Consider the following 17,212-nt stretch of genomic DNA (forward strand, 5'->3'; position numbering starts at 1 on the left):
GCTTCTCGCGGCGATAAAAAAATATATATATTTGCTTTCAAGTTAGGGGTGTGGCGAAAAAACTCCCCCCCCCCCCCCCCCTCCCCCCGTAATCGGCGCCTATGGGAGCGAGAGCTACGTTAAGTTACGTATAGTCCCTTATGTGGCAATGGTACATACCCAGGCTGGGGAACTGGCTGAGATTGAGGCAGTACAAATATGAGAAATTGGTTCTATTAATGCGAATAGCATTCTTAGCCTACTGCAGCCACTTAGGGTGTGTCAATCTATCTACCCTCGTTATGCCATTTGCTAGCCGCCTGGTTACTCCGATGGTAGAGCGGCTGCCACGGAAAGGCGGTGGTCCCGGGTTCGAGTCCCGGACCAGGACGAATTTTTCTTCAACTGCGAGGCTTTTCTTTCGAGGAACCCGTATGGGTTTCCTTTGTAGCAATTGCTACGATTGGGTGGATGTCTCATGTTCCCTTTAATGCCGCTGTTTAATTGAAAAAATAGTTTTAAATTTCTCCGCTGCCGGGCAGAAACGAACCCGCGTCACACGATAGTTACATGTTCGATGGTGACGCGTGTTAATTGGTCGCATGTAGTTTTGTGTGCGCTGTCGTCGTTGTAGCATTGATTTTGTGACGGCCGCTGGATTAAAAAAAAAAAAAAAGTGTGGCCTGCCGCGTGCATCAAAAACGGTGTGATCCGCCGCGGCGCCACACGTCGGGGGCTGCTGTCTGGCATCGGCATCGAAAATGCGTCAGGAACGCGCTTGGAACGCCGTCGCGCGTGGAAGCCACGTTCGCTCCCATTGCAGCGCGCGCTACGCGGCAGGCCGCATTTATTGCCGTGGTTTTATTATTAGTTGTCAACGTAGTCGCGGAAATCGACACGCAAGCCTTGCGATGATGGCGAGTTCGTCCTTCGGCATAGCATCCAATGAGAACGCCGATGAGACCACAGGAACTTTACCGCGGTCCAGCACTGCTGAAGTAACGACCAAGCCCTCACACGCTGCTTGTACGGTGGCTAAAACCGCTAGGCTCATCGCCGAGTATTCGCAGGTATATCAATTTATAGTAGCAGTGCACCTGCTAAACCTTGGGACGGGACTCCCGACCCGCTCGTCTCAGCGGCTCGCTGTTGATTCGTTGCAGATGAACATGCAAGTGTCAGAACTTCAAGCTCGGCAAGAATTCGAGTACCTGCGGCCCAGCCGAGTAGGTAAGTACGGAACGTAGCGCTGTAGTTTCGCTTTACGCTAAGTTACGTTTACGTTAAGCCGGGTTCTAAACCAATGGATTGGTTAAAAAATGCGTTTCGCCAGAAGGCGAAAGCGGTAGCTCCTCGCACGTACAGTGTTTAAAAATACTGTCGCAGTGTCACCCGAAAGGCGAAGCATCAATTACGATAGCAAATTAGTAGATAGTTATACGGAGTAAGGATAGTAGTTTTATCAGCTGTATGAACTTGGACATGCAGCAGCACCAGCAACGCGCATGAACTGTTGTCGACGCTGTCGGTGTTTTGCCCGCGTTCGCACCGAACGCGCGCGGCGTTGGTGACTGTTGCCGGTGCCTCTTTGGGGCGGCTCGGAGGTTTTCGGCGGGACCAGAACGGGACACGTACTCGTCGAGCAGCGTCGGAAGTCTTTACCACCTGCTCGCCTCACAACGTTTTTATATCAATTCGCATTTGCCGCAGCTAAACGTCGCCTCCCCTGCCTCCCTTCCCCTCACGGCATTTCGCGCGACGGAAGAAGTCGCGTTTGAGTTTGCTCTCTGCCATGCGTTCGCTCCCGTGAAAGCGCGCGTCCCTCGCGCGCTTTCACTCGCACATACAGTATACGGCGCGCGGCGACGATTTCATTGCCATTGGACTCTATACGCAACCTCACCGCTACGGCGACGGCAGAAATCCGCTTGGAGTGTTCATCTAATTGCCATCGCAATAAAACAGCTCGCGAGAACAGCTGCGGCTGCGCAGAAAGAACAGCACCATGCAGACACGAGCCGTGCGCGTTCGTGTCACAATGCGGGCGCGACATGGAGAACGCCCATTGAAAGGATTACATTTAGCCTGACGTTTACTGTGCGTTCCGCTATAGCTCAGACCAGTGTCAACCTAATGGAACCCGCCGCGGTGGCTCAGTCAGCTAAGGCATTGCGCTGTTGAGCACGACATCGTGAGATCGAATCCCGGCCGCGGCGGCCGCATTTCGATAGAGGCGAAATGCAGAAACGCCGGTGTGCTTGCGTTTTAGTGCACGGTAAAGAACCCCAGGAGGTGAAAATTAATCTGGAGCCTTCCACTACGGTGTGCCTCATAATCAGAACTGGTTTTGGCACGTAAAACCCCAGAAAGAGGAATGTCAACCTAGTGGCGAGTTCCGTTTCGTATGCTGCTGAAGTTCTGATTGGCTGGACAGAGGCACTCGTGAGAAGGTGGACAGGCGCCTCCAGCCCATCAGCACAAAATGAAATGGACATGTCCACTAGCATAGGAGGCTATGCCACTTGGTGGACACTTAGCCAGTGTATGTGCCGCAGTTTGGTATGCACACAGCTTTTCATTATAGGAACCAGGCCCATAGCCAGAAATTTTTTTCAGGGTGGGGGGGCACTTGCTGAATGCCTTGACTATTTGAGGAAAGCACCTATTTTTCAGTAATTATTTTAGGTAAACATCGCAGTATGTAAATTATGACTTTTTGAATACCATTTTATAATTGTTTTATATTTTTAGTTTTGAGATGCATCTTACTAATAGTATAATATTTTTATACGGACAATTCGTCTCAATAGATTTCATTAATAAAAAGAAAACAGCGTTACACAGAGCCAAAAATAAAAAGACGAAGAGTGGAAATATTTGTTTTATTGAGGCACACTCAAGAAGAGCTTCAACCGGCGTCTGGCGTGGAATGGTCGGCTGGTGCTACAAGGCTGTCTACCGCTGGTACTAGGCTGGTACCGTGGCTACCACGCGGCGGCGATGGCTGAAGAAAGGACGCGGAAGGGTTGCAGTGGCGGCAAAATCGGGAGCACAGCCGCCCCTCTCTGTTTATCGGGTGCCGACTGCTGGGTGCGGCGTCCTCTGCTCTTTTGTGACAGCGGCCCATTCGGCGATGTACTCAGCGCTGTTGAACATGGGCACGAAAAGATCTGCTCAGTCTTGCACATAATGAGCAGCTGTTGACAAATTTCTTTACGCAACAGGGTAGCAGGAGCCCTGCTGGAGGAGCCCCCCCCCCCCATGCCCACATCAAAATTTGCATTGTGGGGGGGGGGGGTCTCCTAGCCCCCCCCCCCCTGGCTATGGTTCTGATAGGAACGCTGATATGTGTGCGCGCGATGCTCATGCCAGCAGTGAAAGCCAGAATGCTGCCCTGGCTCCGATAGAGCCGATTGAGCTGAGCGTGACTGCATGCGTCCACGTGGCTTCGTTGTTCTTGCAGCCGAACGCACTGCACGCCTCTGGGCGCCTTCTAAAGCAACACATGCGTGACAGCGCAAACACGCTTCGCCTGTCCGTATTATTGCTTTCACAATAAAAACTTATGCTGATCCAAACCACGTTTTAGAATCCATGTGAAGCAGAGCTTTTGTGAAGTGGTTAATGTATGCTATAAAACTGCAACATGTTTTGCAGTGTAGTGATTACGTGTGGGGTTATTTGGTATTTACTAATGAATGCCGCAAAGGACCTGCCAATTCCAATTTTAGGAATTCTGTTTGTACCAAAAAGGGTAGATAGAATCTAAGAATTTCGTCATGACTGGGTCATACTGGGTTTGCATTATGTTTACTGGACCACTCCCAGGTGTCCTCATGAGCAGCCAGTGCAAAACCTCTGTGCAAGGGGTTGATCTCTTTGGCCAAGCAGGTTTACTTTTTTTGCGGGTCTGTCAGCATCGCGCGAACCTCTTGTCCCCCATTTTCCTCTGGCCCCTATTTTTCCGGGAAACACAGGGGGCCTCGTCAACTGCATCACGGTGAAAGCGGCTTAGATAAGGCAGCTTTGTGGACGTACAAATCCATGGCATCTCTGCTCTTTTTGCGTGTCCGTGTTCTGAACGTGGGCCAGCAAGGAGATGGAATAACACGTGGACAGAGTAGGTGAAAGCAGGGAAAGAGAGAAAGAATAGCTGAGAAGAAAAGTTGGACTATTTGCAATCGCTAGAGCACTTACAAATTAGTGCCTATTAGCACGCCTCCAATGCAGGAAACATTGAGTACATGCCAGCTAGTGGACTCGGGTACGGCGAGCACACCACCACTGCAGAAGCTTATACAACAGCCACAACCCGACTGGCCATTGTGGGTCGTGTAAGATTCCAGGAAATTGCGGGGGCCCCATTTCTGTTCGTGAGCCAATGTCGAGGCGTGTTTAAAATAGACACATAACTTGCCTGCTCCAAGCATACGCGCCAATACCTGGCACGTACAGACCTGCGTTTTTAGCCAACCTCGCTCTGGTTGGCTCAAAACGCAAACATGGTGGAATTTGAGCTTGTCCAGAATGGTACCATAGAGAAAGATAGTCCAGGATCACGCAAAGTATTTTGTGCTTAGCACTTTCAAGTGCACATCCTTTTCTTTTAGAGAAGAGAAAGAAAAAAAAAAAGCTGCGAAATATTCTGAGAAAATTATAATTCCTACATAGATTACTAGAGGAAACTCTAGCGCTACAATTGTTCCGCTACCGTGGGAGTGATGCTTAGTGCCTGGATTTATTTGTCTGTATGATCTTTGTGCCTGTGGCTCCAGACGTTCTTATGGCATTAATTTTTTTTCTAAACTTATAAGCGATAATTTTCTTTAGTGCAAGAAGGCTATAAGTCTGTGCACACCTGCCCGGTCATAGCAAATGGTTGCATGTGTAACGCAATCTTTTTTTGAATTTGCAAAGCCACAAGGCCATTCGAAGTTAGGACATTGCTTCGGCAAATCCATGTACTGACCATCCTTCCCATGTACGTCATGCCAACATACTTTCAGCTCCCATAGGCGATAATTGTGCCAAGTTCCCTGTAGTAATTTTTGTTGGGAACCTATATGGTGAAAATAAACTGGTTCAGACTGAAGGCAAATAGAAATATCGCAGTTGCAACACATGGTGACAAGCATTGTAATTTTTGCAATACGTGTGTGCAAACGTGCACATTGACTACGCCACGGTAGTCCAGTCGCTACAGCATTGTGCTGCCGAGCGCAAGGTTACGGGTTCGATCGCTGCAGCAGGGGCCGCATTTCGGTGGGTGGCAAAATGCAAAAACACTCGGGTACTTAGATTGACGCATGAATTAAAGAACTCTATGTGGTCAAAATTAATCAAATTTTTTTTTTATGTGCACATTCTGCTGCAACAGCTGCAAACTGGCATGTGGGGAGCAAAGGAGCAGTTGCCATCCTTTATTTTTCAGCTGTTGCTGTGGCCGTGGCATTGTGCTGCTGAGTACGATGTTGCAGGTTTGATTCTCAGTCATGGCGACTGCGTTCTGATGTTGGTGCAATGAAAAAAATGCTCGTGCACATGAAAGCACCTAAGGTTGTCAAGATTATTACGGAGCCCTCCGCTACAGCATCCATCATATCCATCATAACCCATTCCGTGGTTCCAGGACGGCGAAACCTGCAATTTGATTTAATATCTCCGGTTTGTATTGTACTCATTATGCTAGAATTGACAAACTTTGTGTTTATTACATCTGACCTGTGTTGCCAAGGCTCCCTCCCCCTTGAGAAAACGGAAATAACAGAGCACTTCTTACGGGTTCCACGATTGTTCCGTCCTACAAATTTTTTTTTTTGAATTGGTTCATTATTGAAGGAGCTAGATGAAATTGGACGGTCCTATTATCGTGCCACCAGGAGGCGAATGTCACTCAACAGAGAGACTCCCTCCTCCTTTGTGTCAACTAGCATCCGCAGACAGAGTTCTTTCCTTGCCTTCTCCCACACCGGAGCCGAGGGAGTGCGTCACGTTCACGTGACTAGTCCCACCCACCTTTCTTTTCTTTTTTTCTCTCTTGCTTGCTGTGTGGTGCACCAGGAGTTGCGGTATTGAGCGTTCTGCATAGAAGAATTTTCCATAGTCATGTGCCATGGTTAGTGATGTTGCAGGCAGTGCATCTTGCGTGGAGGCATTTGTCTCTAGAGACTTTGAATCTCTGACTGAAAGTGGGCCTCCCTCTAGAGGAAGAGGGCGTACTGACTTTGTTTGAAATTTCAGCTGTTCTTGCGCCGTGCATTGCTTTGATACTATGCGGACCGGATTGTCAGCGCATGATCTACGCACCGCGCTAGTCTGTCTGCAATGTCCAAACCTGATGAGGGGCTCTTTAAGAGAAACGCTAGGTCAGTTTAGTCTGATAAAGTTTTCTTTCAAAACTCTACTTTTGTTCATTTCGTCCTAAGATGTGGAACACTGGAGCAAGTGAAGGCAAAACTTGAACTTCATGCCAAAACCTCAGCGCTGGTACATCCATGTGACGTCATGAATTTCAAAGTGTTTTCTCATAACTGGGCTATTGTGATGATGTAAAAGGACTTGAAATTTGCCGAGTTCATTCTCTGACTTTTTAAGAATGCAGCATTGTCCGCCTTTCCCTATGACAAATAAACGACACTAGCAGACACTGTCAAGATTTACGACGTCACGGCGAGCTAGTGCGTGAACATCAATGGGGTGTCACCACCTGTCTCTCGTTTTTTGCATTTTTTCTGGATTATCAAGCATCCTCTCGCGTTTTAAGAGTGGCTTTGTTAGTCCTCTTAAAGGGTAATTTACTAGTACAGCTCCGTTTAACTTTCTCTTTTGTCCAGTGACAGGACAGGCCCAAGCATTTTCTCTGAAACACCACTTTGTTTTGGTTTCAGAAAAGTTTCGGGATGCAATGGATGCATCAGTGCTTAGATTGACCAGAGCAGCAGAGCAGTCCAAGAGTCAGCTCAGCGAAGGCCACGACATAGTAGTCAATAGGAAGTTGGTCAAGTGAGTTGACGCTCTCTATGCTCTGCATGTGATGCTCCGAGAGCTGCTCGACCGTGGTTGCACGCCCCACGGAGTTGACTACTCAAAATTACTAGAGGGAACCCTGGAACTAGGGTCTACGGAAAGCTGCATGTGTGATTATTCAACCTGCATAGAAACAATGGGTACAGTACGTGGATTTGCTTAAACTTCGTCCTTCTGGCTTCAAATGGCTTTGTGACTTTGCAAGTCAATCGCTTCCAAAACACAGTGCCCTATAGATGCAAAAGTTTGCAATGATTACATATGTGTACAGTTGCTGGTTGCCTTGCTGTGTTAAGAAAGATAGAGCATTCTATTAGATAATGTAATGACAACATTTGAACTGCAAGCACGAGAAGTAGACAAATCCATCTACTAACCATCATTCCCGTGGCAGCCAAACGATCGCAGCACAAGAGTTCCCGCTGGTGATCGCAGCACAAGAGTACCCACCTTTTTGGGTTCAAGTAAGCGGCGCTGAAGGAACAACATTGCAAGGTTTCAAGATTATTTTGTTTGAACAGCAATTATTTACCTGGAGTAAAAGTGTGGTTGCAAAACAAAGCAAGGGGTGAATTAACCTACCTAATTAATTAATCATTAACCTACTGCACAAATTCTCATGGTAGCCCTAATCCTGTAGTCCATCTCCCCAACTACGTGCAGTGTAGCGAAGGATATGGGTCGTATCAGTCAATCACAAATGAGAACCGGGAGGGGCTTCTCCATAGTCTGCCTGGTGATCGCCCTCTGCATGATGCTGATGGAATCGAAGCATTCTGAAAATGTTATTCCCTGCAGGCACAAATTAAATTTCTCTCGAGTGCACAGTTGGACACATTTTCTTCATCTTTAGTGCTAGATCAAGTACTGGCAGAATTTAAAAATTGCATTTCTTAAGTGGCAACCTCCTGGCTTGTCGGCATTGGGCAGGCATGACAAGTGGATACTTGCTCACAGCCATGTGCACTCACTCGTGTTCCTCCTCATGCCCACTCATACTCACCATAACCCACATAGTCATTCACACTTGCTGGCACTCACTGCCATACACACTCCATCAATATGAAAGGTATACCACTTCATCTGTCTTGAAACAGTGATTTTTGAAACCGTGCAGGTCAGAGCCTCGCTTGCTGCTATTTGTTAAGTTCTTCTCTTGTTGAAGAATCCCGCTCACGCAACATTTCCTCATCGCGAGCAGGTCACAAAGATAATGAACGGCTTTTAACGCGAACTCGGTATTTCCCTTTCAGATTGGCGCACCGTGTACATGCTCACGTACGCTCGCACTCGCTGACAGTCACTCACGTTCGTGCTGACGTCTACTCGAACTCAACGTCACCGACTTTCATTGATACTCTTGTAACGTTACACTCACTGCTCTACATACACGTGCACATTCAAACTTGCTGGCGCTCGTTCATGCTCACATCAACGCTGTGTCTATGAAATGGGGCGAGTATGACTTGGTGCGCTTTCTTGCATGTAGCAGCAACTTCGATCACAATGGCATTAACAACATTAGGTCCTAGACAATTAATGGCATCAACACTGCATCTGTGGCAGGAGTATATTACAACACACTTAACTGGAAGCATCACAGGGGCATCCATTTATTTACTTTTCTTTTTAAATAACATTATCTGTCTCACTCTGTGCTCAGCAGTTTATCTAGTGCGAAAAGAAAAACCATTACTGTCAAAAACATTGAAAGAAGAGCGCCTTGACACATGCCAACATACTAGCGCTGCAGCAAATGCACAGACATCTATCCTGTAACTCTTTTCAGTATGGTGCATGGTGTATATTAATTTTAGGGTGCAGCTACAATCGGGAGGTGTTTAGGATGTATCAATGTATTGATCGCTTCTGATTGCTAGGTGTTTCCTTGGCATGTGTGCAGCACTCAAAAGGGGTTAGTAGCTCACACTTGTGAAGCTCACTTGTCTTCTCTGGAACATGCAGCTGTCTATTGATTCATGCCCGCTAGTTCGCCTGAATTTTTCTTAGTTCACGAATTTTGACTCGTTCTGTGATTTTACGAATGTTCCATCAAGTTCTATGAAAAACTTATTCTGTTACGAAAACATTTTAAACGTACTGAAGGATGGGGCGGCACAATATGGCAAAAAGATGCGCATAAAAAAGAAATTGCGATGGTACCTGCACTGCCCTTTTGTGGCAGCGCACTCACATACCAGAGGGGCACTTGCTTCATTCAAGTTTATTCAGGCAAGTTCCTGAAGCAGGTGAAAATGGGCAACAGCTTATTCACTGCAAAAGTCACTGCCATCTAAAAACAAAAAGTCACTGCCATCTAAAAACAATGTGTTTCTTGTCAGTCTCTGCTGTTTGAAGTTTGCCAGTGCGTGCTTTGTTGCGTCTAAAAATAAATCATCACTAAAATCTATATTTTGCACACCTAAGGTGTGTGCTCAGGTCATACATTTAAAGAAATGTGCCATCCCCTCCTCCCCCTTCAGTCATGTCCACTGGACTTTTATGAATTTTAAAGTTTGCAGGTTAGCATGTGTTGCGGCTCAAAGTGGCATTTGGGCCAAGAATCCACCAAGCCCATTAATGGTGTACATCCAGTCATAGGAATAAGGAAAATGGTTTAATTTACATTATGTACACTGGCCCCTGGTACAGAAAGCCCACTCCATCAGGAGCATATTAAACGTCTGAGTTCGCATCAGGACACGTCAGAACACCTCTCACTGCACCACCCGTCTCCCCTTTTAATACAGTCGTCTTTCCTAGGAGACTGTACTGGGGAATCTGATGTCAGTAGCTCGGCCAATCCCGATCGTTGAATCGGTCGCAATGTCCCTCCCATGTTGATGCATCGTTCCGCCGGGCTCGCCTCCAATGTAGCACCCCCGCCCCCGCATTCTTGAGTATGCGGGGCCACCTGGGAAGCTTAGCTCGAAGCTGTGCCCACGGTTTTGGGTGACGATGGCCCCTTTCGTCAATTGCGGGCTTTGCGTGACGTCCCTCTGGTCAGGATCACGATTAGGTAGTGATCTTCACGGTAATTACCGTATCCATGGATGGCGGTGGTTGTTGTTGACGCGACGCGAGCTCCTTTGTTAACGCGGCACAGTCTATGACACGCCCGATCACTGTCAGTGCACGCGCTGATGAATGGACCACCTCGTGGGAAACTGTCCAAGGTGTGCACTTGTCCAGGTTGAGACGTAATACAGGCAGGTTGATTGGTGGGCGCATGCAAGCCGGAATTTTCATTGCATTACAAGTAATTAATGAGATGGAGCGTAACAGTTTGCCTTGCTAACAAAATAGAACCACTCCCTGTGCGTGAGCATGCAGAAGTGTTCGTGATTGTAGTTATATGATCATCATTTGCTCTTTCAGAGAATGCAAATCCATGGCGTCACTTGTGCGTGACATTGGCAACTCTAAGCGACTCCAGAACGCCACCACTGAGGACTTGACCTGGAAAGGCTTTGACCTCGAGAAGCTACGAGTGAGAGTCATTCATAATGTGAAGATAAGCTGGACTGGTTGGTTCCGGTTCAAAGGATGCATTTTTGCGATTACATGCAGCGATTACATGCAGGCGGAAATGCAGACAATGTTTAGAATGTTGTTTTTTGTCTTCAGAATCATCTAACACTTATTTGTATATGGTTGAAGCACAAAACACGGGACCACATGGAAGAAGATAGGCTACTAGCAATGCTTCAACCATTTCCAAATATGCTTCACCAAATTAATGGCCCGAAAGACGCCTTTCTTGTGAATCACAAGATGCGCCCGGCAGTATGTGGATGTAGTTAGCAAAGTCTCGTTTGTTTTCTCAGTGCCCCGATGTTTCTGTTTGCAGATGCAGCAGGAGGTTTTGAGCGCAGCAGCAGACGGTGTCGACGCGGACATCAAAAAGTTGCAAGAGCGCATCGGGCAACTGTGACAAGTTTGGCTGAGTGTAGATTGCCTTCGAGTGTTCTGTATATTTAAAAAAATTATCAGTTTCTTGTTAGTGTTCACTAAAGTGTGTGGTACAGATGTCTGTTTTTTTTCTTCTAAGCTTTCAAAGCTGTGCGTCTTTCCTTGCACGTGTGCTTTTGCTTTGTTGTAAAGCAAAAGTCAAATGTGTCAGTATGTTAATGCCCTCTATCCCGTGCCTGGGACCACGTTTGGAAACTATAAATTTTATGTTCCATTGTTTGTGCCTTTAATCATTAGCTAGAACGTCGCTATAGTGGCTTTAACGCCATGATTGGGTAACCATAACAGTAATGGGTTACTGCAGATAGAATCTATACTAGTATATCCCGGGCACTAGGTTATGTTTGGAACTTCTATTCGCCATCTTTGCTTAGACCAAGATGCCTACACCTGTTTGTAATTGGTTAGAGACATTTTTAAGAGGTTTTGTGTTGGTTGGTCGGCACGAGGGATTAGAAAACGAATGAAAAATGAAATGGGATCGTTACAAACTACAGCTGCCAGCTGTCTTCATCTTCGGCATTTGATACAAAGCGTTGAGCTCATTAAGCGGCTGACATGAGTGACCAGTGCCACTGTGTGTGTGCTTAGCAGCACACAATATGCATAAACATTTGCAGATACCAAGTCGTACGCTGTCAACTCAAACAGCAAGGAAGCTGCAAGAATGACTTTTTACGTAACCATAGTAAATGGAAACTATACTGTCTCAAGATGCAGATGTTTCATTGCAGAACAAAAGCAGTAGTAGTTGTGAGATGAGAATCTCTGGCAGCCAGCAGCAAAACACTGTGAATGCGGACTAAAGCACGCGTAATGCGGAGGTTGCGGGTTTGGCTCCCGCCGGCGACAAGTTATCTTTTCGTCCACTTTCATTTCCCCTTTCTTCATTATTTTCTACATTCCAATTTCAACTACACTTAATTTCACCGATGCTTTCCTTGGCTTCGTTGTCTGTTGGCTTTATGTGGTTGAAGTTCCTGCATGATATGATGCTAGATGAGCGGCTCTAGTAGGGCCACCATCTAACGTACATAAGCACTTGCTTCTCTTCTCATCATCATCCATCCCAGTACTTCATACCCCTTCCGTCTTCCCCAGTGCAGAGTAAATGTGTGAAATGTGTAGTTTGGCTGCTTAAAATTCACTGCAAAAAATTACTAATGCTACCTATTCACGTCACTTATTCGGTGCCATTAGAGGGCGCCACACTTGCAAATAGCACAGTACAGATTGGTGTGTAGGTATACTATCACGAGTTATGTAAAATTAGCTAAAGCGCTGTTGCATGTTGAATGGGGACCTGATTAACATGATTACAACATTTGCAAATTTACGAGTTCCGCACTTTGTGTCAATACTATAGCTTCACTTTTACAGAGGCAAGCTTCTGTAAGTAAGAAAATGATATAAATATGGGACAGACGATGCTGCCACTTCAGTTGTAATTAACTAAGTAATTAACTAATATGGCATAAAGCCTTGCTTTGTTTCTTGAATGTACAGGCACGGCCACTGCTAGAGGGAGCACGGGAGCCCGTGGCAGCTAGGGTTATTGATGATTTTATTGGTGATATTATAAGCTAAGATGGATACGACCTGATCTCTTAAAATCATAGGCAGCGGTACAAGGTAAATTTCTGAAAAAGAAAAATAATGAGAGGTATACAAAAATGCTAGATAAAGAACATGTATAGTATACCTGCTTAAATCAAGCAGGCTAGGTGACTATTTGTCGCCGCCCCGTTTCAAAGGGGATGCCAATAAATCATCATCAATAGAGGCAGCTAAAGTCCCTTAGTGGCAGCTTAGTGCATTCCTCCATGCTTTAGTGGCAGCACACGCGAAGCGCCACCGCCGGTGCCTCGTGACACCTTTCGGCAGAGGCGCAATCAAAGCGATAGGCGGAGCACCCGGGGCGTCGTCTGCTACGGTTCTCTCCCTTCGCTACCTTCGCCGCTCGAGCGCTTAGCTGCACCAAAATTTTAAAAATTGCCTGTGGCAGATAACACAATTATAATCCTTGATCTAAATTGCTCGATGAGGCAGCCATTACTTGCATGAGAAATCAAAATGCCTAATTGAATAATTAACATACCTAATTATGCTAATTAACTTTTTAAGTAATTATTTTACGGCACATCTTTCAATGTGGAGCGGCCCGCGGTGGCTCCTCCCCCGTAAGAGGTTCTCGGAGTCGCTCCTCAGGACCTAAAATAAAGTTCATTGCCTGCCTGAGGCGTATCCACTTGGAACGAATTCTCAGGACTGAACCAGTTTCGAGATATTAATTTTCAAAGTGTCCGATGAAATGCATGGGCGTTCCAGTTACTTTTGTGCTTCAATGCATAAAACAGCGTTTTCCTCAAAAAGTTAACTTCTCATTATATCATATTGATTGCTTAACGTGTGATTTTTTACGTAAACTAACAAGCGTTCATGGCGCGTGACGATGTTTGTGCTTGCATTATCTTGAGTCAGAAACCGTCTTAAAATTACTGTCTTTGATGCACTACAAATATCGCCATTGATTCTACATATCCCTAAAATAGTTTCCTTCAATAACAGTAAAATATGGAAATTTTATGTTCTGGTGATTAGTTGCCTTTATATTATGTAACTACAAGTACGTAATTATTGATCAGTAAGTATTTCAGTCGTGATTATCAGTCGTAATTATCAGTCAATAAGATACACAATAAATATTCCTAAAGTTACTTTTATGTTAAAATTCGATTAGTTGTGCTTTTGCAACACAAGAAGGCGAAAGACGAGTTGCACATCCGTAATGCATCACGTTCGTTTTCTGATGTTCGCTCGTACTATATAATTATGAAATGAGGCATACGCACACAATGTTGCACTGTTAGCGTTTCACTTATTTTAGTTTATTTGGTTTTTTTTTTTTTTTTTTGCCGCGCATATTTCTCGCATACCCTTTACCTAGATGCCGTGGGAGCTTAGCGGCTTTTGTATAGGTTGGACTGCTAAACTCGAGGACGCGGGTTCGATTCCCGGCCACGGCGGCTTGCATTTCGATGGAGGCGAAATGCATAGTACACCCGTGTACATAGATTAGGTGCACGTTACAGAACCCCAGGTAGTAAAATGTACCGGAGCCCTCCACTACAGCGTCTCTCATAGCCATATTGTAATTTTTGGATGTAAAACCCAGGAAATTATCATTACTATTATTACCCTTTACCTGTGCTCTCAGTTCTTTCTCCCTCACCCCTTCTAATATTAAGTTGTCACTCACTCACTCACTTACTCACTCACTCTTCATGATATATGGGCAAGTTCGACACATTGAGATCGAGATTGGCATTCAACACGTTTTTATCGTCACACCCACACCATCAGAGAGATTTATGGCCGAAGAATGCGGGTTTGCATCACACGTCATATTGTTATTGTTAATCGTGACGTGAATGCAAGTATGTCAAGTTACTAATGCCATGACCCATTAGTCACACATTTGTGCATTTCCACGCTATACGTGGGTATATATACCAAGTGAACGAGACGCGAGAGTTACGTGGTTTGTATTAATTTTGGTACCGCGGCCCCGCCGATGTACACATTCCGCTTCTCAAGAGCCCAGTTAAGGATTTCGCCTTAATAAAGAAACAGCAGAGCGCGGGAGGCAGTCTTGTAAAACAAATCAAATGCATGAATAAAAGAAAGGAAACGATAGGGTGCCATATCTGGTATACGTTCTCCTGGTTATCATCGCAATCGCCAGCTTTTCTTCTGCAGCACATTCACGTTGCTCATTCCACGCATAACTAAATGAAGTAAGCGCGCGGAATGCGTACTCAAACAGCCACGTAAGCGCGGACCAAGCGAGCTAGAAGGATATAGACAAAATACCCATATTCATAGCCGGCAAACGCGTTCTCTGTGCGGTGAGTCACTGCGGTATTACATTGCGGTGACGTGGTACTTAATATATCCCAAATTATGGCAATGTTGGCTAATAGCAACCAAAATATCAGGCTCGTAGCAGACGCCCGCCGCCTTGGCGTGGAAGCCGCGCCAAGGCGACGGAAGAGATGGATGGATGGATGGATGAGGCTGAACCCTTTAAATCGGGCGGTGGCATACGCCAGCTAGCCATAACTATGAACATATTTTGTACTTTGTGGTGGGTGAAATTTCACCCCTGCCTTGATTATATCCACCAATCAGATAACCTCTGTTTGGTTATTTCTACCCGCTTAAAGTCTATTTTTCCTTCACTGTCCCTAAACCCCAATGCTTTGAAAAAATCAGCCCCGTTGCTTTGCACTGTAGGGTTAAGCCCTTTACAGAAAAGTATGAGGTGTTCAGCCGTTTCCTCTTCTTCTCCACACGCACAGCACAACGTGTCTATACCTTGGTACTTGACTCGGTACATCTTAGTCCGCAATACTCCCGTCCTGGCTTCAAACAACAAAGAGCTTCCCCTAGAATTATCATAGATATTTGCTTTGGCAATTTCTTGCTTGAAAGTTCTGTATGTTCCCAGTGCTGATTTCGTCTGCATCCCTGTTTTCCACAGACCCCTCTCTGTTTCCTTAACCTTTTTCTTAACCGCTGTTTCCTGGTTTGCACCCCTCCTGCAGTCCAAATATTTGATTGACAGTTTTCTGGTCAGCTTCCTCCATTTTGTATCAACATTCCTCATGTACAAATAACTGAAGACTCTCCTTGCCCACCGCTTTTCTGCCATTTCTCTCAATCGCTCCTCAAGTTCTATCTTGCTGCTGGCTTCCCTGCCCTCGAATGACATCCATCCCATGTCACCCTGTACCCCCTGATTTGGTGTATTTCCGTGTGCTCCCAGAGCCAGTCTACCTACCCCTCGCTGCTTAACTTCCAACCTTGCTCGAACCTCTGATCTCATGCACAGGACCGCATTGCCGAAAGTCAAACTAGGGACTATCACCCCTTTCCAAATCCCTCTCACCACTTCATACCTATTGTAATTCCACAGTGCCATATTTTTCATCACAGCTGCATTTCTGCTACCTTTAGCCGTTACATATTTTTCATGTTCCGTTAGGTACTCAGCCCCATTGTTTATCCACACTCCAAGATATTTGTACTTATCCACCACCTCCAGCGTAACCTCCTGTATCCTATGCTTGCTGCCCTGATTATCATTAAAAATCATGACTGCCGATTTTTCTTTACTAAACTTCAAACCTAAGCTATCTCCCTCTTTACCACAGATGTCCATTAATCTCTGCAAGTCTTCCTTGCTGTCAGCCATAAGTACAATGTCATCCACATACATCAGTCCTGGTAATGACTGTTTAATCCATTCTCCTTGCTTGAAATAGGAAAGGTTGAAGCGAAGTCCGCTCCTCTCTAATTTTTTCTCTAATCCTTGTAAATACAGCATGAACAACAGAGGTGACAGAGGGCACCCCTGCCTAAGCCCCTGCTGTATCTCTATAGGCCCAGATACCTTGTTTTCCCATTTTATAAGCACCTTGTTACTTTTATAGATATCTTTTAAAAGATTTCTTACTCCATCTTCCACATCTAGAGTGCCCAGTATGTCCCACAAATCCTTTGGGATTACACTGTCATAGGCTCCCTTGATATCCAGAAATGCAAGCCATAGGGGCCTGTGTTCCTTTTCTGCTATTTCAATACACTGTGTCAATGAGAACAGATTATCTTCTAAGCTTCTTTGTTTCCGGAACCCATTTTGTAGTTCCCCCAGCACCTCCTCGCTCTCCACCCATGCCTGCAGTCTGTCCTTTATAATCTGCATCACCACCCTGTAAACCACTGACGTCACTGCTATGGGACGGTAGTTGTTTATGTCAGCTTTGTCCCCCTTTCCCTTATATATCATGCTCATCCTGCTCAGTCTCCACTCGTCGGGGGCTTTACCGTCCATTATCATTTTGCTCACTGCCTCTCTTAATGCTTTCTTAGATTTTGGACCCAATGTCTTTATCAACATAATTGGGATGCCATCAGGACCTGTCGACGTGCTACTAGGAACCCTCTTCTCTGCCCTTTCCCACTCGCTTTGTGCCAGTGGAGCCACTGCACTAACTAGTCTATCCTCACCTGATTGAGCACATGCTATGTTTCGTTCTTTAAATTTTTCTGTCATCATTGTTCTTATATGTTCCATTGCCTCATCTCCCTCTAGCCGAACACCTTGAGCTGTTACTATAAACCTCTGCTCTAGGCTACTCTTATTACTCAAGGAGTTGAGATGTTTCCAAAA

At 45.7% G+C, this 17,212-nt stretch overlaps 2 protein-coding genes across 3 annotated transcripts in view; both read left to right on the forward strand.

Moving 5' to 3' along the window:
• The window catches only part of LOC119466155 (uncharacterized), a 50,253-nt gene that overhangs the window by 1,856 nt on the left and 31,185 nt on the right, over positions 1-17,212 (forward strand). The gene's annotated exons all lie outside the window — the stretch shown is intronic.
• On the forward strand, positions 789-11,539 carry LOC125946451 (uncharacterized). The gene is made up of 5 exons (XM_049669799.1): positions 789-1,049; positions 1,143-1,209; positions 6,867-6,981; positions 10,384-10,495; positions 10,856-11,539. The coding sequence occupies exons 1-5, from the start codon at positions 891-893 to the stop codon at positions 10,937-10,939; spliced, it is 537 nt and encodes a 178-aa protein (XP_049525756.1). The 5' UTR covers positions 789-890; the 3' UTR covers positions 10,940-11,539.

This window comes from Dermacentor silvarum, chromosome 1 (assembly GCF_013339745.2).
Source record: "Dermacentor silvarum isolate Dsil-2018 chromosome 1, BIME_Dsil_1.4, whole genome shotgun sequence".
Taxonomy (NCBI): Eukaryota; Metazoa; Arthropoda; class Arachnida; order Ixodida; family Ixodidae; genus Dermacentor; species Dermacentor silvarum.